The sequence below is a fragment of the Nyctibius grandis genome, chromosome 7, assembly GCF_013368605.1.
Source record: "Nyctibius grandis isolate bNycGra1 chromosome 7, bNycGra1.pri, whole genome shotgun sequence".
Taxonomy (NCBI): Eukaryota; Metazoa; Chordata; class Aves; order Nyctibiiformes; family Nyctibiidae; genus Nyctibius; species Nyctibius grandis.
The window spans coordinates 949,900-977,209 of NC_090664.1; the positions used below are offsets into that span (position 1 = coordinate 949,900).

General features: G+C 39.9%; 1 protein-coding gene across 1 annotated transcript in view; it reads right to left on the reverse strand.

Annotated features, from left to right (window-relative positions):
* SUSD5 (sushi domain containing 5) overlaps positions 1–25,893 on the reverse strand; it is a 39,571-nt gene extending 13,678 nt beyond the window's left edge. The window contains exons 1-3 of the mRNA XM_068405533.1: positions 25,800–25,893; positions 17,787–17,964; positions 5,913–6,031 (exon numbers count right to left, since the gene is read on the reverse strand). Coding sequence (XP_068261634.1) covers positions 5,913–6,031; positions 17,787–17,964; positions 25,800–25,893 — 391 coding nt within the window. The remainder of the gene's footprint in view (positions 1–5,912; positions 6,032–17,786; positions 17,965–25,799) is intronic.
* Positions 25,894–27,310: the final 1,417 nt, after the last annotated feature.

The following is a 27,310-nucleotide window of genomic DNA, read 5'->3' on the forward strand; positions in this document are numbered from 1 at the left end:
CTCATATGAGACTTTGCTGCAGAGTATATTGAGTGACAGCACGGACAAGCACAAGTGAAAGCTGATAGCCTGCAAAGACATACTCCAGTTCCTACATCCATTTTGCTGCTGTCCTCTCCTGTGTAAGATGTACAGGAATCTTCTGGGTTGCAGCATCTTACAGTTCCTCATCCTGCTGCAGTCTCAGTTGCTATGACAATTCCTGCTCAGCCTTTTGCCAAACCTGTTCTCTCTGGTACACGTACAGAAGTGACACTGGCACAGCAGCTCATCAAACTGAGCCACTTCTGGGGACAGGCTTCAGGGTTTTGTCTGCAGCCTTTGTACCAGGAGCCATCAAAGCATCGGCTTGTTTGGAACAACAGCCTGTACTCAGTGCTGGCATTCAGGCCATTTTCTTGCTGGAAGAGAGGAGGCAGATCTGGGCCACGAAGCGTGACAGAGGGTGTGTTGGCAGCAGCTTGTCATGTAGAGGAACAGTAGTGCTCTTTGTTAAGGTGACCACAGGGGCTGCCTGGAGTGGTGATGCTGGTAGATGAGGAGTGGGCTCCTCCAGCACTGAACCCTCCATCCGGAGCACTGCTTTTCCCCTCACCTATCCTCCTGTAAACCAGCATATTTTCATAGTGCTTGCTAAAAAATGAGCCTAATGCATGCTTCTCAGTAGAAAAGTCTGATGTGCTTGATACTTGGGCCCCATCCAGGAGATCCCATGCGCTGCCTTGTTGTGTACGAGTTCACATCTCAAACTTGGAAACTTGGAATCCAGTTCTGGACATCGTGACCCTTCCTGAGTTTGATACATATTGACAGTGAGGTCAAACACGTAACAGGGCTCCATACATTGATAGCTGACCTCCAGCAATCAAGGATGGATTGGGTTACACAGCGAGACAGCAGAGCACAGATATACGGCAAAGCTGAAGTGCACAGAAGATCCTCATGTCAGCAGTAATTTGGCACAGGCTGTCTCCTGGAGTGAAAGTCACCACCACAGTCAGTAAAGGACACAATATAGATGGGTAGAAATCAGGACAGAGTCAACATCTGACAACTGAATGGGAATAAGTGGCACAGCAAAGATATAAGTGTCGAGCATAAATATGTTAGGGCTAGTGATGGCTCTGGTTACAGACCTCAGAGACTCAGTAACTATTTTTTACGAGGGACTGAAAACGCCTCTTGTTAATTGAGTCAGCACATTCAGTCATGATTGGTTTTAGGAATTATGGCCTCTTTGAAGAGTAACTTTAACTCCAAACCGAGTGTGGAAACGAGTTTGTGATCGGTGATTTCTGGCAAAGAGTCAACACAAGTCACTTTAAGAACACAGCACCCCTCCTCCCCAATCCAGATTCCTCCAGAAGCATCTTCTTGATTTAGACTACAAGCATGCCATCAGTTTTTAAAGATTTTTTTGAGATATCTTGATAAAATACTCTCTACAGAAAGGACAGCCTAAGATCAACGCAAAAAAAACATCAACATGAAAAAGACGCAGACTTCAGCTTCCACGCCACCTGGCAGAACTGGGAATCTACTGAAGTCTGATTATCTACAATTGCTACTTTAACTATGTACTGTGCTCTGAAAGCTGACATGACACATCCTCTTTGACGTAAAACATCCCCTGTTACAACCACCCAATTCAGCAGAGTTTTTCCAAAGAGACCACTGGAATTTATAGTATGTCATCTAGGCATTAAGAAATTGGAAAACCCAACTCTTAACGCTCAGCCCTGTGAAAGATGAGTGTGAGTGTTTGTTTTTCTTCTTGATTGCAGAGATACTAAAGTATATGGATTTTTTTCTTTTTGGATAAAAAACCCCTGAGTTTAAATAGAGTACAAAGAACCAAAACTCAGTCAGAGCCAATATAAGTGTTGCTTGTAAGCTACCAATGTTAGGATGCCAATAGCTCTTTCATCAGATCGGGCTTGTAAGAATTTGTTAGTTTAAATGACATCACCAGGTAGCTGGAAATTCACTGTCAGCTACATGCAAAGCTCTGGAAAAGAAAGCTGTAGCAATGAAAAAATGAAAAACTTCATATCCACAGCAAAGCATGACAAAGAAATGGTTCAAATATTACATAAAGCAAAATGCAGTTTGATTAGTCTTGTAAAGTATATTTAATATATTTGCTGTAAAGAACACACAATTCTTTTTTTCTTACTGCTGAAAAAGGCAAACTGAAATATGTACATAAGCCATCAAGCTTTGATGTGTATTTGGAGCCAGCAGTCATGTTTAACAAAGTTTGATTTGCATTTATGCTGTATGCTACTACAAGTTGCTGCCTGTTTGGTTTTCCTATGGTGGCAGAAATTCAAAGCCTTATGGAATAGAAATCTTACTTGTTGCCTGTAAATATCACTGGGTCACCAAAAGAGAGAACCAGTAAAACCTGAGAGCTCTTAACAAACAGATCTTTCCTTTGTTGCATTTAAAATAATACAAGAAAGAGAACAGAGAGGATTATATTCATATGAAATTGAATTGTGTGCGGTCCTACAAAAAAATAAGACAGGTAGGAAAAACTCCAGCTTTGTGTTTTTCTTGCTTTATCTCTTTTATACTTTAAGGCATTTTCTTATGAGCTTTGATAGAGAATAAATACACACTCTGTGGGCCAGATCTGACTTACGTCTCATACTCCATTTTCAGAATAGGCAGAATCTAATATATTTTTAGGTAATTTTTGGCACTTGGGGCTAAGAGAGAAACTTTCTGATCTCAGCAGATCCTGAGCTGGTACAGAGTTGTCTTCCTAACTCTAATGGCTGCATAAAACATTTGTTTACGAGAAACTGAGAAGACGCATTTCTCAGGACTGCGAAAACTGCAGCTACACTCACAGCATTCATAAAGCATTACAGCTACGTCTTTCCCCGTTGAACATAACTCTCAGTACCTAATTCCCTGTACAACATAACTTTTAGTATCAAAGATTGCTGTGATTATTCCGTGTGTAGAGAACAAAATCTATTTCAGAAGCACAAAAAAAAAGGTTATCTCTCTCTTGAGGATGTTTCTTTGCAAAAGCCTGACCCTGTAAGCACGCCCAGAGCTCTTGCTAGCACCTGACCACTGCCCCGGCTGTTGAGGCATGACGAAGTGTATGCTTAAGCAACTTGACTGAACTCATTCACGTGCTAAATGTTACTTGCATAAAGATTAATTATAAATCAAGGCCTAAGAATGGAATTTTGTGATGATTTGTACTAGAAGTTCCATAGTGGTTCGAGATGCCCTTTGCACAACCCTAAGAACTGAAAGTAGAATTGTGAAGAGTTACTATCATCAACTTAGCTTCTGAAGAAGAGAAGGTGGATGTGACTGTTCCCTCTGTCCATCCTCAACCTGCCAGCACGTCTGAGCCTCTGGCTGACCTCAACCAAGTCTGACAAAGAAGGGAAAGCTGCTGAGCGTCTGCTCATTTTGGTAAGCTGAGTTTAAAAGAGGAAAGAGCCAAAGCAATGTGTCTTTTCCATTGGGATGGGCATAAGTAGGACGCAGCTCTTACTCGTCCCCACAAGTGGTGCTGGCCAGCTGATGGGCATTGCCTACAGGCGGACACACCAGCGTATTCATACCTCTGAGGCAGGCACGGCATACGTGGCCCACTGCCCAGCCAGCCATGCCCGGACCCAGCAAGGAGCTGAGAGTGCCCTGAAGGCAGGGAGACGATGGGCAGGGGGTGAGGTTAAGCAATATTGGAGAAAGAACCAGATGAATTTCATATGGGACTGCAGATTATTGGTTGGATGGATATGGAAGAAATTAAAGGGCTTGCAGTTATTGTGTATGGGGATGTAGGTCTCAGTGTAAGAAACCTGGGTTTTATCACTTTCAGTGCGGCAAAACAACCCGCTTTTTGTACTTGATTTCTATACACAGGTCTAAATACTAATGTATTACTGTATTATAATTGAAATTGTATCAATTAAAGGCAATGCCCACTTTTCTAAAAGAAAAAAATACTCGGGAGCTTTCAAGTAAGAAGCAATTCATTAATCGTAACTTAGACGTGTAGTTATTAGCCACATGCACAAAACAGCAGAACAGATACGCCACGTCTGAGGCTGTGGTGCAGGGTTTGCTGTTGCTGCTTCTTACTCGAGATTTACTTCCCCAAACTGAAAGTGGCATCCCTGAGGTGTAGGATGTTCTTTCATCAGCCAACTGCTTTGTGCTGGCTTGTGTATTACCGTGTGTTACTCTTGCATGTTAAGGCTCTTTCCTTTCTGGACTCTGCTCTTTTCAGACCAGCTACAGGCTCTGCCACACAACTTAAGCCTTTCTATTCAAATATCGACTCTGCATCCAAAATTTTTCATATATTCAAAGAAGAGAGGACCTTACTGTCATCCAGAAATGTTTCTCTGGGTAAGGATTATTTGGTGAGTGCATTGGCATGATCATCCTATTCTCTTATCCCAGGAAACTCCCTGCCTTGTACAAAACAAGTTGTTCATAAATTGTCTTTTCTTTGCAAATGATGCAAATTCTCCCTTGAGTTTTAACTATGCAGTTTCTGAGTCCTGTGTAGTACTCCTTTCCAACAAGCATTGTCAGACTATGTTCTTATCTTCACCTTTGCTGCCCCTTTACTGTGAACAGTAACCAAATGCAAAAGGCAAACACAGTTCCTTCCCTGAGACCCAGCATCTACGTGTAAGCTCAGACGCAGCAGGTGGAGAAAGACAGGGGAGCACAAGGGCACAATGGAACAATAGTGGCCAGAGCAATGATTTCAGCGTCCCACAGCTGTCCCACCCACCGCAAGGTTTTTCTCGAGGGGGGGATGATGACAAAAGAGAGATTTGAAGGAAGACAATGAGAGAGTTTTGCAGATGTTTACAGGGAGCTGCTCCTATATGTGAGGAGCAGCATGGAAGAAAGCACAAAGGTGCTTGTGTGACAACATTAGCAACTGGGTGACGGAGCTGGCATCGCTCGTAGCAGCACGGAGCCTGGAGTTGATACCATCAGGGTTACTTGCCAGGATGGTCAGTCAAAATCTGCAATTTTTAAACAACTGGGTGCACATCAAATCTGCATCACCTCTGCCACATTTCACTTCAGCCATATTTTCATTCCCACTGCTGCCACTGACTGTTTATCAAAATGCCCCTCTGTGTTGTGAACTCATTGTTTCTCAGTAAATGCCATCTGCTTGCCCCCGCTTCTTTTGGAAATGAGATGTGAAACTTCACTGCAGACATCAACAATCTGTTTCAGGGGTTCCCAAACTTCTTTACACAATCCTGTCTATCAGTAACAATATACTTTTTGCCTTCAGAATCCATCTTTGCTTGTGGGCTCCAGCATTTGAATATAAAAAAGTTTAAGCACCAACTTAAATTTGAAATAATTTCGTTTTCAGAATCACCCATGATATACCAGAGTCCCTAGCAGACTGGTCTACACTTGTTAACACAAAAAAAAAAACAACCAAAAATAAAATGGAGGCAATGAAGTTATTTGCATACAAATGTTGTATACCAATAGATAGGCAACAGCGTGGTGTTCTGTGGTTGGAAGCCAGCTTTCTGCGTTACATTCAGTTACAGTGCTGAGTATGGGAGACGCTTCAGGCATCTCAGTTATATTGGTGCCAGATATATTCTTTTCCATGAAATCTGTTCTGTGAACACCAAAATGGGTTCTTCGAGATCAGTAGTGCTGTTTGAACTTGCTAAACTGCAGCAAAGACAAAAAATAATGCAATTTATTTCCTGCAATGAATGTCTTTGCAGCAGTTGGCTCACTTAGCGGGCAATTGCTATAAAGATTTATTCCTTAACATTCCCTCTTTGCCTCTCAGCAGTGGAAAAATTGAAGGCAAACTTTTAATGTTGCAAGACAGCGATGACTGTGCATTATTTCAATAGTATATCAGTGCTGACCTTCATCCTTTACACAAAAAGCATCATATTGGTCATTCACAAAGGGATCGGTTTCAATTTTAACATCAATGGCTTTCACGCTCTGCTGTTTGCTGCCCGTCTTTCTGCATATAATTGTCCTAAAATAAAGAAGAAGAAGAAAAAAATAATCAGAAATCTTCTGGAGTTGTACATGCAGGTGAAATTTGGTGATCTTTTATCACAGTAGTCAGGCTTTAGCCTCAGCTTAACTGTTTAAGAGTTGGCACATAAGGCATTAGTGTGGGGAAATCTATGAAAAAAGCCAAGGGAGAATTAGAAGTAATTAAAAAAGTGTTTGCTGTAGATCAGTTCAAGGCATAGGAAGCAATAAAGAATGTTTATCTTCTTATATTCTGTAATACTTTTAAACACCAGACCAAGTGCCAGAGTATTTAAGGCCACATTCTGCTCTCACATTCCAGCAATACAGATTCCCACCAATGGCACCTGGATACAAATGAATAGAAAACGCAAGATTTGGTCTGAAAGATTATAAATCATTAGCATTTTACATTAAAAGGTCATTAAGGTTGCATATTTAACTGCTCAAAAGCTAACATAGGCAAGCTCAGAAAATTCATCTGGAGTCTTGGAAGAAAAACGTCTATCTTTTTTTTTAAACAGTAATTCCACACCTTTGTGTAAACTCTGTTTCTTCTGGTTTGGTACTCAGCAGTACCTCATCCATCCTGTTGCCCTTCATAGGCTTGAACAAAAGTAATAAATCTGTATTTGGTTTTACAACTCTATAGATGCTGAACATGAAGGAAGAGATTACTAATTATCTTTTCTCTCAGCTGTACTGGCTGCTTAAAACTAACAAATAAAAGACAGTTTGTTGTAGAAAACACTGGTTTTACTGTCACACTGTTACAAAGGCTGGGAAAGGGAATTCAGCCCAAAGTTTTGCAGCTGGATATTAATGGTGTGGGGTTTATTTTTTGTGGGCAGCAGGTTTGTAGAAGTGTTGCATGGTCAGCTGTTCTAGTGAAAGCAAGACAAAAATGCTTTCCACAGAGGAATCCTTCCAGTGGAGGAAATTTATCATTTTGTATTGTGCAATGGTTGAACTAATTTTGCCGTCAGTCCTGTGCTCAATTTCAGGAATAAAATAAATGTCGACTAACTGCCCATTCACTGAGGGTGGAAAAGGTCCAGCGGGAACCCAGTGTTTGATCATGCACTTAAATACCATATAACAATTGATTTACACAAGTGGGCTGAATTACGATTGTACAGACCATCTTAATTCTGGCATGCGTTAGCTTTTGAGACGTTAAATATGTAACTTTAATGTTCTTTTAATGTAAACAAACAAAAGCAACATGAAACAAGCCATATGGTGGTGGTCACGAATACATACCAGAACGGTTCCTACCACACTTCTGCTCTGGAAAACGACATGATGTCATCCCTTACTGAAAGCCCCTTTATGATTTCAAATCAAATATATTTCTTTTATAAGGAAAACACCTTTTGATTTTTTTGGGGGGGTCACTTGAAGGACAATATTGTCCATACAAGTTTAAAATCGAGTTCTCTTAGAATTAATGCATTTAAAGTCCAAGTCCTCCAAGTCAGTAATCAGGCACCTAGACAAAAGTGACTTGATCTGCCAAAGTGAGTTCAGCTGACTGGGAGAATCAGGCCATCAATTAGAAAATTTTTGTATGTATTCATATATTGTTCCACTAGTCTTACAAGGCCTAAGTGAATGAAATAGTGATGCCTCCCTTCAAAGAGTGACTTACTAACATTAATCTTTCCAATAATCACTCACTTGCTTAGGTACCCACATCAGTTATGCCTTGCAACACTGAACAGACAGCTACTGACATGTCTTTAAAACTTTGTGCCTTTTATCTGTAATTGTGTACTTAAGACTTCAGACTCTCTTAAAAAAAAACAGTTTTGAAGATTGTTGCCACCATAAAATTCTGGTCTCTGAAAATCAGGCCACGTTCCTTTCTACGCGCAATCAAGGAATAAAATTCCTGATACTTGGAAGCCACTCTTGAAAATCTTATCTTGAATTTTCTGATTTCTAATTCCAGTTTCTAGCCAATATACTTTGCTCCAAAGCACTGTAATTTCTTTATCATTTCTTCAGTAGGCTAAAAAGTTATCTGTGGGTGACACATCCTCGGTATATCCAAGTCATCTCCAAAACAGGATACTTGGCTCACACATAAGATTTTGTATTGGAAGAGCAAGTTTTTCTTCCTTTTTTTTCAAGCATTGTATTACAAGTTTGTAGTTGACACAATCTATTGATTAGTTAATTAATTTTAAAAGCATTTCTTAGCTGCTATGCAATGAGACCAAACTTACAAAGGTGTATCTTGCATATAGTTTTAACATTATATATAAAGAAAGGCTTTAAATGACATTAAGATTTTTTAAATGTGTTTCTCACTGAACCTTTTTCCTACATGAAGTTTAAAAATCGCTTTTCGTCTTTCTTTCTTTTTTTTTTTCTACAACAGACTAGACCCTGGTTAATCATCTACTTAGGACTTTAATTTGGATTTTTGCCATATTAAAATTGATCTGATTAAAACTTCAAGCATTCCAATGTAATTCTTCTGAGATGAAAGAAATCATGTGTCTTGTACACATAAAAAAATAGAAGAAATCTATTTCATCGCTCCCATTCCTCCTCTGTCAGTAGTTTCCCACCATGAGATCAATCCTGCAAGCTTTAAGCATCTTCAGTAAGCTGCTGTTATTGCTGCTGAAAGGAGCTTCAGGAGTGCTCAGCATTGCTCTGTAGCAGGTCTAACAATCAGACCTGCAACACCTTTGGCATAGAAACAGACTCTTTGCAGTCAGTAGGACTCCAGGTATGACTAAAAATATACAGCAGTCGTCTCTTTTCTCTGAGTTATTGAGGATGGGTTCATGTCTCCCTAAATCCTAAAATGCTAGGCTTTCATCCATAATTATAGATTAAATACATACATACACTTTTGTCTCAGTTCTAAAAGGTAGGTTTTGATGCTTTTAACTTTGTTACATTTCTCACTTGAGGATTGAAAAATGGCTATCAATTCAAAATTCAACATATTTTTAAATTTCTTCAGCAGCAGCATGGCCATGCTGAAATAAGAAACAAAAAATGGTACATTTTTCCTACTCTTTCCAGCACCCTGCTGAGAGGTTGGGGAAATGTGTCGCCTAGTTTGTTTCTTTACTATTTTGAACTGTTGCGCTGGGGCATGCGTCGTGGTTGAGAGAATGCCACAAACTTCACACTTTTTTTAGGGACACATCCACCTAGCCAGCCATTTAGAAGAATGTAAACATACAAGGAACTTTATTTCTATTTATTGCTACTTTCATGTAATATTTGAACTTAAAATTAAACAGACTTGCTCATTACTCAGCATACATTGTAATCTGCTGCTTAGAGCAGTGTAATGCGTGATTTTGTACCTTGTATAAAATAGATGCAATTTTATTTTTCTTTCTATGGAGATCTCTTATGAAAGCAGACATGCTCAGAAGAAACACACTGAGTTCAGACCACAGATCATCCATAATAATCCTCTGTTTTTAATACACATCTGCTTGAAACATCCATGTATCCCTGAAAATTATTCTTACATGGCCATGAACTCACAATCACAGCATAAAAATCGATCACACATACTATTGCTACAGATTGTGTAAGTATCATATACTATCAGTAAGGTAAAAATATCATTGGGAAAGGGGGGGGTTTAGTGGTGTTGACAACAGCCCCTGCTCGATGATGGAAAGTGGGAGGGTGCCTGATGGTGTCTCTTTTGGTTCCTCGACAAGCCAAGCCAAAGACTACTGAGAATCTTCTCAGTCCACTGCTACCCAGCCTAGAAGGACAACCTGCTTCATGATGCCTCTTCTCCTCTCAGGTGAGAAAACAAGAGACCACAGAGACTCTGTGCTATGTCGAACCTCAGCTTAATTCCTGCTGTACGATATGATTCATCCGACTAAGAACAATTAACAGTCCTCCCTCTGCATCTACCCTGAAAGAAAGATCAGAGGTTGGCCAAGCTGATCATTGTTTTCCTGTGTCATGACTCAGATATTGCATTTATCATGTGCACACATGAGGAGAAAATCTAATATATATAGCACAATAATGTATGAACCAGGCTTCGTAGAAGCCTTCCACTTACTCTTGAGCTGGTTAAATTTTTTCTAATCTATTATGTAACCAATGAGTAATTGGTATATTTTGCACTTCTCATCATTCCTCTGTTCAAAGAAGGAAATAGCAGAAAAGCTGGCATGAACAGTATTTATTTCACAACATGCCATAATATGCCAGTATGTAATATATGTCATTAAATATACCATAATGATATACTTGAGCCATAGTAATGATACCTAATTTTATATATTGTATATATGCATGTATAATAAAGATATAAAGAATACACACATAATATTTTTATATTAAAAATTTGTTTATAGTAGTACCCACTGGTACTTCTTCTTTCTAAGACAATTACAGAGCAATTTTGTAATACTTGAAAATTTTTCAGTAAACCCAAGTTAAAACATATGGAGCTAACAGCTGAGTTTATATGACATAGTGTGATCCATCAGCACAGAAACCAGTAGGTGGGACTGGGATGCTTTGTAGTTGCTACTTTATCTGCCAGTTGATTGTAAGTTTTGTAGTCTTAGTCGATAAATTCACTGAACTGAGTCAGAATGGTCTTATGACATTTATTCATAGTAGTATGAACTTGCATATGAATATATTCAACTCAGAACATAATCAACAATGTGTTAGCTGAGGCACTGTGAAAGGCTGGTTCATAACATAATATAACAAACCTTCCCCTAATTGGAAGGTTAAAAACTTCATCACTTTTCTTAGTCAAGATAAATCTTTAACATCCTGTGCTAATTTTTTTCGTGGGTCAGCTTTGCCATTTGTGTTTCAGTAAATAGGTGAGAGAAAAAAATCTGTAGTCTGGAAGCCAAACTAGAGGATTTTTATTCTTAGTCTTTCCCTTCTGTAGTTGGGGAAACTGCAAATTATAAAGCTGGCTCTGATGAGGAATAAAATATAAATGACATGTTCACGATTACCGAAGGGAAGAAAGTTTCCCTGAAAAGTCATGAAGGGGAGCACAGGTGGGCTTTGGAAAGGCCATTGACTGGGAACTATAGAGGCTAATTTTGGCTGGATGTGACCCAAAGAAAGCAGCTGCTAAGTGTGACATGAAGACATTCCAAGAGCAATACTGCCACTGGAAATGTCAAGAGGAGGTCTTACCAAGGCAGAACCAATATCCTTTAGATTCTTAAAAATATACACCAAAATGCAGCCTTTTGTGCTTAAAATTGTCCATATGACTACTGAAATAGTAAGGCCTCTGTTCATTAAATAAATATGGCCCATTCATGCAGATTTTCCTACTGTAGCCTAGTATGAAAGATTTTATGTAGCCATTTTACTATAATATCTCTATGTACATGTAATTTGAGCATTCTGAGTGCATGTAGAGGAGAATCGTGTTGCTTCCTGGCCTGGACTAGTTGAGTGCTCAAAGACACGTCAAGTGTCACTAGATAACTGGTTTTACCAAATTTCATTTTATGGGCTCCAGTTTAATCCATGGCTTTCATAACTGATGTTATTGATTAGTTACCAAAGGGTTTTAAAAAAAATAAAAAAAACATTTGCTGAATGCTGTTCATGTACAAAGAACCTCAATTCTCAGACAAAAGGCTTTCAGATAGGAAAAAACATTACAGAGTTTTTTTAAAAAGGGCAAAATATGTGAAGTTCTTTTGAAAATTAGAAAATCAAACTCATTAGAACTAACTGGCAAGTTAGAATCCTGGTAGTAGTTGCTCTTGTGCATTTGCTGACAGTAAGCATATCCCCTTCCCGTCTTCATTTCGCTAGGCTAAACAAACTGACCACCTTTAATCGCTTCTGATAAGAGGCGCTTTCTTGGGCTGATCCTAGACCAAGAATTACATTGCACTGTGCAGGTGGTGTCTCACCAGGGCCTCGTCCAAGCCCTTCAGTACTGCCCTTTCTCCCCTGGAAGAGCTGCTGGATGTCTTTTAGGAGGACTGAATTTCCTTTATTTTTTTTGCAAATCTTATGTGAGTTATTTTATTTTACGACCAGCTCACTGTCGTCCTGTGTTCAGTGCTACACCCAGCTCTTTCTCCTGCTCTGCCTTCTCCAGCTGACTGCTAGCTTAAGGCAGAAATTCCTATTAGTCTTCATCTAATACTGTTACACTGCTCCCCATTTCTGTTACTCCACCTCTGAAGTCAGGCTTACTTTCCTGTTCAATATTGTGATTTTCCTTGGTCTTAACAATGAGTTCTAACCTTCTGGCATTAACTAATTTCACTAGCATACCCCTACCTTTTGTGCCAAAGTTTGCTCAAGTTTTGCTAAAGCCCTCAAAGTTTGTTAAAAAAACCTCCCAGTAAAAATACAATTTAAAAGTACAAATCCCAGCTAAGTAAAGGGCTGCTCTGAGGACTGCGATGCTACAGTTTAGCATATGGTGTTTTGGGTGCTTGTCCTAGAAAATATATTAAAAATGTATTTTCTTTTGTATGGTGCTTTTCCTGAAAAAATACGTTTTCTAAAAAAATCTTCAATTATTGCGCTGTGTGTTTTACAAGAACTCTGGCTGTCATAGTTTGCCCATGCTGTCCCCCCAGGTTGTGCTGAGAAAAGATTCTCATCCCCCCAAAGCTGGTGCAAAGTGGCTCATGGCCATGTTGCTCAGTGATATCATTCCTTGGAATAAACTGGCCATGTCCATGCATTAAATTCAAGCCTCTTGACCGAGCTTCATGTAGAAATCCCTACCCCTGAAACACAACTACTTTGTTTTTTCTCCGTATGAGACTTTCTGAGATGACTGACAAGAAACAATGAGAAGACAAAGTCATCTTCTAGCAGAGCATGACACCAGCTGTGGGCTGTGGGACTACGGTTTATGACATGAAGGCATTTCAGAGTGCAAGAACTCCTCAGACAGTTTCATAAGCAATTTTAGCATTTTGAATTGGCCCATGTCCTGTCAGCTATGTCTAGATTTTTCTCTTGAAGGGAATTAATTGACCTACCTCATACACATGTCTGGGAGCAAATTCATACGCATTATTATCAGGCAGCAGAGCACAGCTTTGAAATAAAACAGAGAGCTTGCCAAGCTGACGTATCATTAGGACTGCTTCTCCACAAGTAAGCAACTGGGCCTGTTATAGCAGGTACACCTGGATAGAGAGCCCTCAAGTCCAAAGGTTTACACACACAGATGAGAAGACTGGCAAGGGTTAGCGACTGACCCTTATTTCATTCCTTGGATATTGCTTTTTTCTTTCCCAAGAAATGTGCTGTGATTACCCTACTGCCAGGTGCTGGGCAAGTCCCACGCAGTAGGCAGAAAAAGAAGTAGGTAGTCTTGTGAAATGTCATTTCTGAGTCTTATTTTTATATTTCCCACTGGTGTCATCTGCAGTGAGGGCCCTGTTGTGTTTGACACTGTAGAAGCATTCAATAGGAGTCAGTGCAAAACCCAAAGAGCTAACAAAAGGAAGGAAAAATAGAGATGAAGTAATTTTCCTAGCAGCAAACATCTGGTCTGTGGTCAGCCAAGAAAAGAACCCCAGTCTTCTGACTCCCACAGCAAGGTTTATTCTAGCTGACTCTGCTTGCTCACTCCAGAGTTATCCCCTCTGAAATAAATTCTCCAAGGACTGGGTAGGAACCAGCCCAGGGCAATTTCATGCAAAGGAGCAGGTTGACAGCCCTGCAGGAGGTCTATCATAGAATAGAAAGTGTATGCAGAGCTTCAAAGCCCTTATAGAAGGGACACATGTCTTCATTCTTTCGTAGACAAATAAGGAACGGGATAGGGAATAGGACAGCTTCAGCTTTACAGTCCTAGAAAAGTGATAGAAATGAGTAAATTCACTATGAATATCTTAATACGAGCTGTTGAGGATGTTTACAATTTCTAAAATAAATAGCTGCTTTCTAATATTCTGTGCATGGGACTGATCATAAGAAAAATTGTGTCATGTTCGCTTTCCAAATTTCAAAAACCCTAGAAATGAATATGAGACCCTACAGGACACGCTGCCCAGCACTGGAGGACTTGACACAAGGTTTTCCAGTACGACATCTGAATTCAAAAGATAGCAGTGAGAGCCCTTCAGAGAACTCTGCCACATTTTTTTCATTTATATTCTGGCAGATCGCTTGCTGGTTTTACTGACTCACTTGTCTGACATGCAAATAAGTCGTTAGGAGTGTCATTTTCAGTATAAATAGCTATTAGGACTCCTCTGACAAACGAGACCTGCCTAACGACGTTTCATTTCCTGAAATGTAACAATGTGTAATGCTTTATAAGTTACACATGTCAGGACTGACTTGTAAATGGTTTACTTCTGGGCTGCTGGAAGAAGTTACCCCTTATCCTCTTACCTCTATCTAATTGTTAGTGGCTCTTCTCTAAATGTTCCCAAGCCCTTGGACCTGCCAGTGACTTGCCTGTGCGAATATCCCTGAACTCTGAATTGGGTTGGTCTGAACAACTGCGAGTGGAAGACAAAAACATCCCTTTATGCCTGTGAAAGAGGTTCTGTCCCAGGCTGCTCAAACCACAAAAACCACCCAGTTTATTGTTTCTTTGGATTTGCTGGCAGGGATCTATTTGTTTAAGCAATTTCCATCCTCCATCAGTTGAAGGGATTCATATTCGTTGAGACCTGCTGCTTGGGCCAGCCCAGTTTGCAGGGACTGAAGTGGGTTAGAGAGTGAAACACGAGCCTCTCCACCGGCAGATGGGTGTCTCCTTCCACCAGCAATGGTTTTTAACACCCTACCTAGTAGCTGGTTGCCCACCCTGTTAATATTTTACTTAAAATTGGCAAGAGATGAGCACCTTTACCAGCACAGCTGAGGAGGCAACAGCTGAAGTATGTTGGAGCAAGCTGGGTGGCCACAACCTCATTGGATCCAACAGAGGATGTTCCATTATAATCTCAAAATGTTTGCATAGTTACATATGGATCAATATTTACATAGGAGTCATCAGAAATTTGACAGTCACCCAAATTGGGCTCGTTCGTCAGACCAAATTCTCCTCTTTGCCCATACAAGAGGTATAGCCCAGAGAGCAGGCAGTACGCTCACGCTGACTTAGTGATGGGCCTCAGTCCTAACAGGAGAAACTCCCACAGGTTTCCAGGCCCTTATTTGGCTGTAAAAATAATAAGGACAAAACAGCCAACAGTGATGGATATATTTCCTAGGAGTGGGATTGTAATTATTCACTAAGACCAGAAAATAGCCATCAGAAATGAACGAAGCACTGACTTGTGCAAAACCTGCCAAATTGATCTAGAGATGAAAAAGTCCTTCCATCTCTGCTAGAGCTCCCGTTCAGTTTTAAGTCTATGTGGTGGAAGGAGACCTGAAGTGTGTCAGAAAATCTGCAACACTATAATGACTTCACTCACATTGTTTGTGTTTACTTCTACTGCCAATGTCTAATCCATTTTTCCTCATGGGAAAGATTGAGATACTTTCCAGGCACCAAATAAATAAACCAAACTGCATTCTTCCTGAAATTAGGAACTTATTTTATCATGTTCCCTCCTATTCATCTCCTTTCTGATGTACACGGTCCAAGAGGATATGGGAGAATATTAGACTAAAGCTCTGTGATGTGCACTGGACGCCAGTCAGCTGATGGGAGGAATCCAAGGCTTTAGATCCAGCCTATAAAGTCCGGGATAGTTTTGGACCTGGCAAACGTGGGGAGGTCACTTCTCTCCTTGGGCCATGCCATCACATTCAAAGATGTAGAGGTCCATCAAGATAAAAAACACGAGGTGTGCCCAGTGAGGAGTCCTTTATTTTGGAAATTATTTTCCCTACTTCTGTAAACTTCTGGGCATGCTGTAAAGTCTGCTTTCCCCTCACTGTGTTAAATCAGCTGAGTGTGGGTTGAGGTTTTTCTGTTTACCAGTTATCCTTTATCCTTGCCGTCATGTTTCCATTTATCAAGTAAATGCCCAAAGTATTGAATAGGTAACTGAAGATATATTCTTAAAATTAAATAAATAATTCTGTAAAACATTTTGAGTCCATTCTTAATAGCTTTTTTATTCCTTTAATCATTCCTGAGCCCTTTTTTGAGCCTCTTTTAGTACCTTTCTTAAGATACTATACAGAAGTAATACGTATAGTATTCCAACGGAGGCTGGTACACTGACCTATATGTGTATATATGCATGTATATAGTTTTCGTACTCTCCATCCCATTCCATAAGCACTCTAGCAACTTCTTTGTTTGCTTGTTTGTGTGTTTGTTTTTACTACAGCTGCAGTCTGACAGAGGTTTTCTTTGTGCTCTCCATAGTGATGTCCTCATATCTTTCCTGAGCTGAGAGGTAAATCAGAACCCTGTAAGATATTTTCAAGTAGATTGCATATTCCTCCTGCATGTATTATCATTGAACTCCATGTGTCATCGTTTTGCCCATTCAGCTAAATCTTTCTGGAAGTTTTTATATTCTACTTGAGCTTGTCCAAGTTGAATAACTTTGTCTCATTTGCATACTTTGCACTCAACTGCTCATTCCTTCTCCAGAACTCCGTTAACTAACAGTGTAACCAGTATAGCCTTTTTAGGCATTATACTTTTCCTGGTTTTCCCCAGAGTTAAAAATACCCAGTTCAGCAAACCAAGTAGCATACATTCTGGTGCTTGCCCAGACATGGGTAAAATAGTCCCAGAGAAGAGAGTATCAAATTCCAGCCCGGAAGAACTATTCTCTCTGGTGAAGACCTCCAGTGAAGGTCAGACATGGTGACTGCACAGCTACGGCACACTGATGTGCCCCTACAATGTCCCTTCTGATAAATAGTTTAGACACTTCCATATTAAGGACAGGTTTACAGAAGGAATGGAGTACGGAAAGGCGGAAGATGAAAAATCTTCCTTTCCTTCCCATCAGTATGATGATGTCTACATTCCCACATCATCATGTGTACAATACTATCACTGTATCCAATTTTGATATTGAAGATATTCAGGGGTATGTCCACAACTGGTCTATCAATAGTTGTAGTTCCAGTGCCTGCAGCAATTAATTGAGGATCTCTCAGGACTAACTAGTAGTATTGCTTAGACGTTTTCCTCTCCTGCCCATCATCATTCCTTACTTCCATAATACAGAGGCTGTATAAAAGAACCTGTACAAAAACTTTGCCATGCACTTCTTAGAGATGGATAGTTTTCCTGGCTTTTCAGTCTGCAACTGGCTTAGGAAAAAAATTTTTAGGGTTTAGACTTTTTGGTCATTTAAAAAAAATCCAGAAATCTCTCAGGATATAAGATAGTGCCTATTGTCTATTCAGACATGTAAATACCTGAGACAGACGCGTGGTTTCCACGAGAAGCTCAGTTGACTGAGTTTCTTATGGAGTAGAGAATAACAGAGTCATTGGGAGCACTGACACCAACTCCAGCACTGTGTCCTCAGCCTGCAAGCTCCTTTAGGGCCCAGCACCCCGCTACGAGCCAGGTGAAAAAGAACCACAATGACATAATTCAGAAGGAAAGAAGAAGAGGAAATCGCTTCAGATCTGTGAAATATGTGATCTGAGACTGATAAATATTTGTGTCCCTGCAATATTAGCTGTACAAAATCGATTTTGTGGGGAGAGTGCTGTATTTAGCTATATGTCACGGCGCTTGAATTGTGGCCAGTGTTTTTCAGTAATATTAGCCAAGGAGGAAAACTTGCTCGACAGCTGTCATTCATACTTCTCAGGAAGGGTTATGCTGTTGTCCTTACCCGGTGGAGCCACCAGCGAGCCATCCTGTGGTGCAGCCAGCGAAAGAACAGTCCAGAACAGCCCTTTTCAGTTCTTCTGCAGTTGCTAAGCGAGCACTCAGGTCAACACAAGCTTTCTCAGCTTCAGCTAAATCCAGACCCTGAGAGTTGTTCTTGGACTCAAGTGCAAACACTTTCCCTGCAGCACCAAGAAAGGACGTGTCACTCGTCATGGCATTGTACTCAATACATATTCAACAAAAATATGGCAAGTTATCACCAAATAAAGGCCTCTTGCTTTTACGAAGTTCATTTTCATGAGCAATCTATTCTTGGAATGAGTAATTTTATCAACACTGTAAGCACCTTTGTCTTAGTTTTTCTTTTAGTTTTGTTCATCAACAGAAAAGCAAGCATGGCTAAGCCCCTACTCATTCCTAGGCCATATGAGAAGCTTGTCTCGCCTCTGTAGGTCTGTGCTTAAGATCTGGAGAGAGAAAGCGTTACACTCTCTCATACCCACATATATTGTCAAAGTCAGAACATCTCCTGTAGGCTATAACACTGGAATTCATTACTAAGCATTTTACAGTGACATTTATAATGACATCTATAAAGTAAGCACAAATCTAAAAGCCAGTATTGCAACCCAGTCTTCCATGTCAGAAATAGATTTATATTTACTCTTTAAAATCAAAATTATGTAATTTTATGGCAACTTGTGCCTAAACGCCGCTGCAAAGCCACTTTGTTTTGTTATCTTTCTGGAAAGACAGACAGAAGTTTTTTCTTAATGGAAGGCTCTTTTGAATGAGCATGAGAACATATTTAGCATTACAATTTCTTGTGTTATTTTTATTTTCAGTTCAGTTTATTTTACTTTATCGAACACTGTGAAAGCTGTAAGGGTGAAAGTTAGAGGTTTTGGCAACTGGGAACAGGGCAGTTGGGGTTTTGGCAATGAAGCTTCAGAAGTTACCGGGTTATGGAATAAACATATTAGCTGGATGTCTCCAGAAACAGAAATAAACAAAGAGACAGTTTACAGTGATGACATTTAAATTGCCATAAGTATCTTCTTTCTGAAGATAATATCCCTCAGAACACCTTCTAAATTTCAAAGGTACAGATTGAGTTTGCTTGCAGGTGCAGGAAGACAACTTTTACGCACTGTCCATTCAGTAAATGTCTGGAAACTTTTATCATGTCTTATTTCAAAAGTAGATTAGTGGTGGTGGTGATATGAATGCATCGTTTCCAGCACATACCGAGTGTTCACTGTGTAGCTAACTTCACACTCACAGGATATATTGACCAATATCAGGAATTCTTCAGACTGATTCTGTACCAAGTGCCTCCCCCACCGCATATTATTTCAACAAATCAATAAATCTGAATCTAATATTATAATAATGATATAATACCATGAACTGTAATTAGAACAGGAGAGTCTACACAGAACAGTGAAAAAAGCAAGCATCTACAGTCCTAAGTACCAAAACTTCAGGATTCTTTGTAAAACATCCCAAATAATGCATCAGACTAATGTAGGCTGCTGTTTCCAAGGCCATGAAGAGATGTAGTGAAGCACGCATGGTGTAGGGAGAGAGACAAGATAAGCAGAAAGACAATGGATTTAAACAACCATTCTGAAGTTGCAGAAAAACTTTCATTCGTAAAGGTAAGCAGGGATTAAGTGCAATGCTTTACTGAGGCTCTGTCCCAAATAAAAACTTGCCCACATTCTGCATTTCACCATTTGGCTGTCAGGATTGAGATGCATCATCAAAGACACGTAGGGCAAGTTTGTGTAGCATCTGACTTAAATCATGTTAGTCTGACACGGCAGTAACCCTTATTTTCCAGCTATCAGTATTTCAGTTAGAAGACTTAAAGAAAGGAAAATCATTAAGGATCGAGTTCCATCTAGATATATTAGAAGAAATTAAGTTCATCATTTAGTCTTTTTACCAGTAAGTAACAATTACATTTTTAGAGGAGTTTAGCAGCCAAGACTGAGGCTGAGACAGCTTTCCTTAACTACTATTATGTGTTTGTTAGTGCTTAAGACAAATCTACTTTTTACTAGAAACTATGAAGATGCTGATTTAAAACAGCCTTGTCCTTCGAAAAGGTATCTGGGATGTCCAAGTTATGTAGACAAATAGGTTTTAGGGTAAGCTAGGAAGGACTTACTGGTTGGGAAAATTACAGTGAGCTGCTTAATAGGAAATTCTGGTTAGCCAGAAGTGGATGAAGAAGGCTGACCTGCTTACCAGACCGACCTGGGAATCTTCTCCAAAGCTTTAGAAGCTATGGCTCTCTGCCCAGTTTTTAAGATGTGCCCTCTTTTTTTTTGCCTAATTTCTTACTTAGAAAATATAATAGCAAGTAAGGTTCACTTGTTGGATGCTTGACCAATGGAATAGCTGGATCCCCAGATTCCTGAGCTGTGTCATGTTACTGAGGGGCATTTACAGGAAAAAAATACAGGAGACATGCTAGCACGGTAATAGAAAAAATACAAAAGCACATCAAAACAGGAAATCCCCTTAAATAAATAAGACTACAATACTGAAATTGAATTCTGCACCTTACAGTGGCATGGCTAACATGCTTGAGATATTAATGTATTGAATTTTTCTCACTTTTTATCACAAAAGTGGTATCATTTTCAAGCTAGGGATCTAAGGGTCTTGGTTAAATATTTGTCAAATTTTTATCGCTGCTAGTTGTAATGAAAGGTTTTGTAAAAAAGGTTTGTCTCACATACTTGATGACATCACAGTCATTTTTGGCATTGGGGTTGTGAAAAGTTCAGATGGTATCTCCTTTCTCTTTAGCACATTATGACAGTGTGGGGTAGTTGAAATCAGTTTTCTCTCTGAGATAGTATCAAGAGATGTATTGTCAGTCTGTTTTAAATATGCAGTTTTAAATATGACACTGTTCTATATTTCCATAAGGCACAGGATGAAGGATCATGTCTTTGTGTTTATTTGTGTGAAGAACGTAGTACGACTTCGGTTGTGGCACCTTTGAACAGCCACCATGTTAGAGCGCTCTCTCAACTCTTTCCCTTCATTTCTGCCCTGTAACATTTGTTTCCCATAATGTGATGATTGGACAGGTGGTGTGGAAATTTGTTCCTAAAACTCTACATACTTTTCTGAAGCCTTTTTAAACAAAGCCAGTCCCTTTGGTTTCAAGATCAAGCTAAAAATCCATGCAAAGTAGTCTTTCTCCGGAGGCTTAATACACACCTTGAGTTTAGCAGGTTCAGAATGAAAAATGTCCTTGTCACAGTAAGTTTCTTCAGGTTCTTCTTTAAAACCAGTGAAAAAGTTTTAACTTCAATGGTAAGACATAAATGATAAGATATAATTCTTCCAAATGTTAGTTAACAGCTGGATTCATAGTTTTGAAGAAAAATTCACACTTGAAACCAAAGAGAGCCTTTCTTTAATAAGTAGTCTACATTGTATTGCTAGCCTCTACCATCACCTGATAACTATTGATACAGAATATGGATTATATTTTGATATATTGATAAAAGAATCAGTTTTCTTATTGTTTGGCACTAAAACTTTGTAAAGAAGCAATAGGTGAATATAGTTTTTATTTAAGATTTATTTATTATATTATTTTTATATATTTCTGATTGAAAGCATACCCATGGAAGCACAGATCTCAGGGCTTCTAGGATTCATTTTTATCACCTTGTTTAATTCCTGCATAACTAGACTGTAGATTTCCCCCAGTAATTCATTCCACCATCAAGTCCAAAAATTCATGGTTGAACTAGAGCATGTCTTTTCAAAAGGCATCCAGTCATGATTCAATGACTCCAAGTAATGGAGAATTTACAGCGCACTTTATAGTAAACTGTTCCAATGGTTCATTACTCTCACTCCACCTTATTTCTAGTTTCAAATTTTGCTAAACTCAGCTTCTAACAACTAGACCTTATTATGCTTTCAAGACTGAAAAGCTGTCTACAATCAGGTATATGGAAGCGCAAAAAAGGGACTATTCAAAAATAAAACCAGTCCAAAATCTGCTTCTTCATCCTTTTAGGAATCTCAGTGGAATTAGCAGAATATTCTTGTTTATTAAGAAGACAGAGTTTGGCTAATTTATTCTAATACAGAAATAGATACAACAAGAAGTTCTTCTGAAGCATATAGGCATGGTTCAAAGCCCACTGAAATGGACTCAAAGTTCTCATGTCTTCAGAAGGATTTGCATTGTGCTTGAAGAGAAACATAAAACTGCATAGCCAATATACTTTGAAATAAAAATGTCTCTCACAAATAATATAAAAAGAAAGCACTTTAAAAGGTATGCCCAGTGTGCTGATCTCATGACATGATACTTACTAGTTCAAAGGATACAACCTAATCAGTTTCAACAAAATAAACGTGGTGAAAGATGTGCAAATGTAGAGTCTAATTTATTTTTACTTAAATGTTAAAAACTTCAAATTGAGGTAAAAGAGAGCAGAGGAAGGGAAGGTCACTTCTGTACTTCAGGAGCAATTTAATTTCCATTTCTATGGCTGTGTGTAACAATGGCCTTGATTGTAACAGTAAGGGTGGAGGATTCAGTAAAACTGTACAATTACAGACAGAGATTTGGGTAATTACCAGTTCTGCTTAGTGTTCATGAATGTAGAGTTTATTTCTGCGAGAAACTAAAGTGAGTGATGTCTTATTTAATTCAAATTGCTTAAAATATTACATCATCAGAAAAACAGCAAAATTGGGAGGTCACCTTTGAGTTCCTCCTCAGCTAAATTCAGTTTGAGCTTAAATTTTAATTTTACTACACACTTTAGGATCAAGCAATTGGAATTGATTATGCATTTATTTTTGCAACATACAAGAATATGTGCTGTTTTGCAACTGGGAGCCTGAACTGCTTAGACACCTGCTACTCAAATGCAAGCATCTAGAGAGAGCAGAAGAGAAAAAGCATACTTTTTTCCTTGTCTTTACAAAAAAGGTGCAAAGCAAGCCGAAGGAAAGAGTATAGTAGTTTTTTTTGACATCAGATATATCTGGTTCTAGGTCAGAAGTATGTATCTCAGATCCTCACCTAATTGTGCCTAGTTTTCTGGACTCAGGATCCTTCCACTTGCAACCTCTGCAGTCACTATGCACGGTCACTACCAGATGACTGGCTTGACCAATAGGTCTTCCATGTACCCAAATTTAGCCAACAGACCAACTCCACTCTGGAACAAGTAGTAAAGTTTTGCAATTAGCACGTTTTTTCAATTCAGGAGTGTCTTAGTAAGGTACATTAATCGCCATCGTTCTCTCCTGACATGCTCTGTCTCAGGGCAAGTACTCTGCAGAAAATTATGGTTCATACGTGTAGATATTTTAGCAGCCATGAAAAGAAAAAAGAGGGAGTCACAAAAAGCAGAGCCGACTCCTGTGCAGGATGCATGAAGCTGCATCCTTGTTCTATTCCAGCGCAAACGCAAATGAATTTTACAAAGCCTGCATTTGCACTGGTATAATTGAGAGCCCTCACGATAACCTATATTCTTCTCCATAACTGCACTAACAGTAGTGGCACACCATGGGACTCAGAGCAGGAGCAAGCCCTTGAGGAGCCTTCTGTCTGTCTGAACCTGACTCCAGCTGCTATGAGCAAGCACGTTTCAATCACAAAAAACTGCAAAGCGAAACAAAGCTATCGTTTATTTCGGCATTTACCTTGGTCTTTCTGGAGTCTCTCTGCACTACAGCAATATGTGCTGTGGTAAATACTAGTCAAAAGAGATCAATTAAGCTTCAAGGCTTTACGCCTTCACCAGACCTCGATGGTCTCCAGTGTTATTGCCTGCTCTCTGTCATTATTTGTGTGCGAGATAATAAAGAGAAAGTCTTCCTTAGGGAAATATATCGTAACCGGTTTCGGAGGTTTGCCTGTAACAGGGGCCAGGCTGAATTTCACTGGGTTTTTACAAGGTGAATTCAAAATCCCTTCAGCAGTTTGCAAAACAGTCAGTTACTCTTCGTTAACAATAACAAATACACGCATGCATATGTGTCACCCAGAACGGTCCTTTGGCACCTAAGTGACATTTGCATGTATTAGAGAGTAGCACAATTGTATTTTCAACTACAACTTACACAAGTGAGAAAGTGTTTTCCTGTCTGGATCAGGCCAGAATCTGTTATAAAAGAAAGTTTTAATCCTGTTTCGCACTCTCAGATCTTTTTAAATACGTAAGCCTACATGTAGCGGTAAATTTTAAAGTTCACATAAAGTGCTTTTGTCTGTATCAACGTACAATAAGCCAGATGGTTTACAGGACAGTGTTACAGTTGTTTGCTTGAATATTAATATTAGGAGAACACACTGAAGAACATGTTAATAGAGGACTTGCACGTTTTTCACAATGATTCTTAGAAGTTAAATAAAAATGGAAACTATGGTATTATTATAATGCTCTGCAACTGTAATGTACTTCAGATATTCTACCCTTTAATTCTTATAATTGCTTTACCGTGTGCGAAGTAAATTTGACAAACTGTTGAATGACATTTAAAATCTGTCACGAACTCTGCCTTAAAATGATCTCCAACTATTTTTTCCTTTTATCCTTTAGAAGATGTCTGTTTAGGAAACAAGAAGATGCCATTAATTCTATAGAAATAATATAAATTGGGAGGTGCTCTTGAAAAGATAAGAGAATTCTTCAGATGAAGCATTCTTAGCAAGGGAAATTAATTATTCCTGTCCTGTCCCCTTTTCTTAAGTTCTGTGGAGAACCCTCTTTCACAGGTATGCATTTTTTTTTCCTCATTTCAGAGGCATTTTGCTAGAGAAGGATTATTTCCTAAAATTAGAAGCGCAGTTTTGCCTACTGCGGCACAGTGCAGTTGCCTGACACATTTCTTTTCCTTTATTCTTAACGAAAAGTAATTTTCTTCAAATTTACAAGACAGGGTGCTGTTGTGTAAATGGTATTTTACACAAAGTGGTAGAAATATACAGGCAAGATTAATTTTCTCCTTTTCCTTTGCCATACTTTGTCAGCAGCTGAAATACGCTTAGGTTAGGGAGGAGAAATACTCTGCGAACAAAAAGAAGAGGTTTTATTGCCCTATAATGTTTAAGATCTGTTCTCTGGAATAATGCAGCAAACATCAATGGTAAAGGATTAGTGTATCGAAATAAAAAAACCCTGACACCAGGCATAAATCTATCGCAGCTGTGAAAGTGAAAAAATGTGGCCATTCAGCATTGCTCTCCCAGGAAAAGACACAGTTGTTTCAAAAATAAATTGTGTTTTTGCTAAGGCAAGTTGGTCATCATTATTATGGGCTTAATCATTGAAAGGGCAATACACTACTGGAAACTTTCAAGGGATGCAGCTATTCAGGATTATCATCAGCGAGTAAAAAGTCCCATTTCAGAGCAACTGGTAGCTGGTGCTTCAGCCAAATTCATGTCCTGATCACATCCCTCGGCAGCAAAGCGCAGATGAAACTCACATGCAGGAAGGTGAGCGGTCATCTTCAGCGTGTGTGGTACTGAACAAAAAGGGTTACAAAAGCCTTTGACTTCTTGTCTTCCCTTCCTCAAGTACCTGCCCGTACAAATCGATGTCGGGGGGCATCTCAAGTGGGTAGATGCAGAAGTTCTTTGGAGAAAAGATACTTTTAATTATAAGGAAAGCCCTCCTAAAATATAGCTGAGTCTTCTTATTCATGTTCGGGCTTTGTTTTGTTATTCTTATTTCCTCTGGAGAAGTTCACTATCCTGTCATTTTGTTGTTATAAAATAATCTTAGCCTTCTGGGATCTTATTTCCTTTCTCTGTTTAACCCCAGGATATTTGTAGAGTCTCAGAAACCTCTGAATCAGATGTTTCCTAACCCAAGCTGGGGCGTGTATTTAAGTTTCTTATTAAAAAAAAAAAAAAAAGTTTGGGTTTTTTTTGCAATAACACATTTCAACATACAGCTTTCATTTCAGCCATAGCAACCCAGCCCAAACTGAATGGGGGACTCACCATCAGCCTGAACAGAGATGATCTGAAGGATGAAGAAGACAGATCCCACGCCCTGGAGAAAGGTGAGCGAGAATCTCTGAGAGCCTGAAGCCATCGCCCTGCTTGCAAAGCCCTCAGCCGCAGGAGGTTGGCTGCCGAGGCTTTTTCTCTCTCCTCCTCTGCACTTTTGCAGCGGGGTCTGTGGTGATGATTTCAAGGAGCACTTTCCCTCGGCAGGATCCTGCGTCTTGGGTTTACACTGAAGGCAGGAGGGGTGGAAAAAGAAAGAGGGAGGGAGAGAGGAATCCTTGGCTTGGCTAGTGTGAAGGGGAGGGGAAGGTAGCGGGGGGGGAGATGTCCAGCCAGCTGGGGCTGGGGAGAGGCTTTTTCCAGCCCAGTCTGCAGGGCAGTGCACGCAGAGAGCCGGTGTGAAAAGTCACATTACCCCGTCGGTAAATACCTAATGGATCATGGTGGAAGAAATGTAAAAGCCAGGAGGGAGAAAAGGGGGGGAAAGGACAAGCGACGAGCAGAAGAAATCCCTGGCTGAGAGGAGAAGGGCAGCTAGATAGCTGGTGCTGGTACGCGGTGAGTTGGTGGGCTTAGCTGTGCATCTCCGGAGGGATGGGTTCAGACGTGGGGAGTGTTTTCCTCCTGCAACATGAAATCAGCCAGCACGGTGCTGAGGGTTGCAGGTCAGGGGCTGCTGCAGCAAGAGCGGAGATCTTCAGCTAAGGGCTGAGAAAAGGCGACAAATGGCATGGGACCCTGGCGGACGAGCCTCCCCGAAGGTCGTATTGGGATGGGTTAATCCTGCTATTTCTGATCCCGGGTTCGGGACGGGCATGAGGAACTGAAGGTCGAAGCAGGAGTCCGTCAGCTGGTCTCCGTCAGTGCTCCTGGTCCAGATGATTGGTGCTGGTCATGTTTGAGCACTCTGAAAGCAGCTGATGAAGGGAGTTTCCAGCTCCCACTGGCACTTACAGTACTGACATCTGTCCCTTATTCTCATCCATCCTGTATTTGTCCCAACACAACTCAAAAGAAACTCCCACAATAAGAGGAAACACACTGGTGGTGATGCCAGGATTTATTTTGCTAAATATATAAACGGAATAGTTTTGTGTTGCTGTTGGAACTGAGCAGGGCTCAGAAATGTTGTTTTCATATTCCCATCCTATTTTGCTTTTATTTCAGCTTCTTAAAATTTTTTCCCTTAGAAATTCAAAGCTGGGCAAAAAACGCTCAGTCTGCTAGAAACTCTGAGCCACCAGGAACAGAAGTAAGGGCCTGACCCTCCTCACTGCCGGAGGACCCAGTGTCCTACATGGCAAGGTGCTGGCAGGCAGTTGCAGGCATCTGCTGATAATGATGAACCTGCCCAATGCTGCTTTCGGTCTGACTGAAATGACTCAAGCTCAGGAACTTCTGTATATGATATTCAAGGAAGCAAGTAACACCATAATACTGGAAGCTTTAAAAATACCTATGTTTGATGAATTTAGGCAGATAATGCTCTGATCCTCTTGACT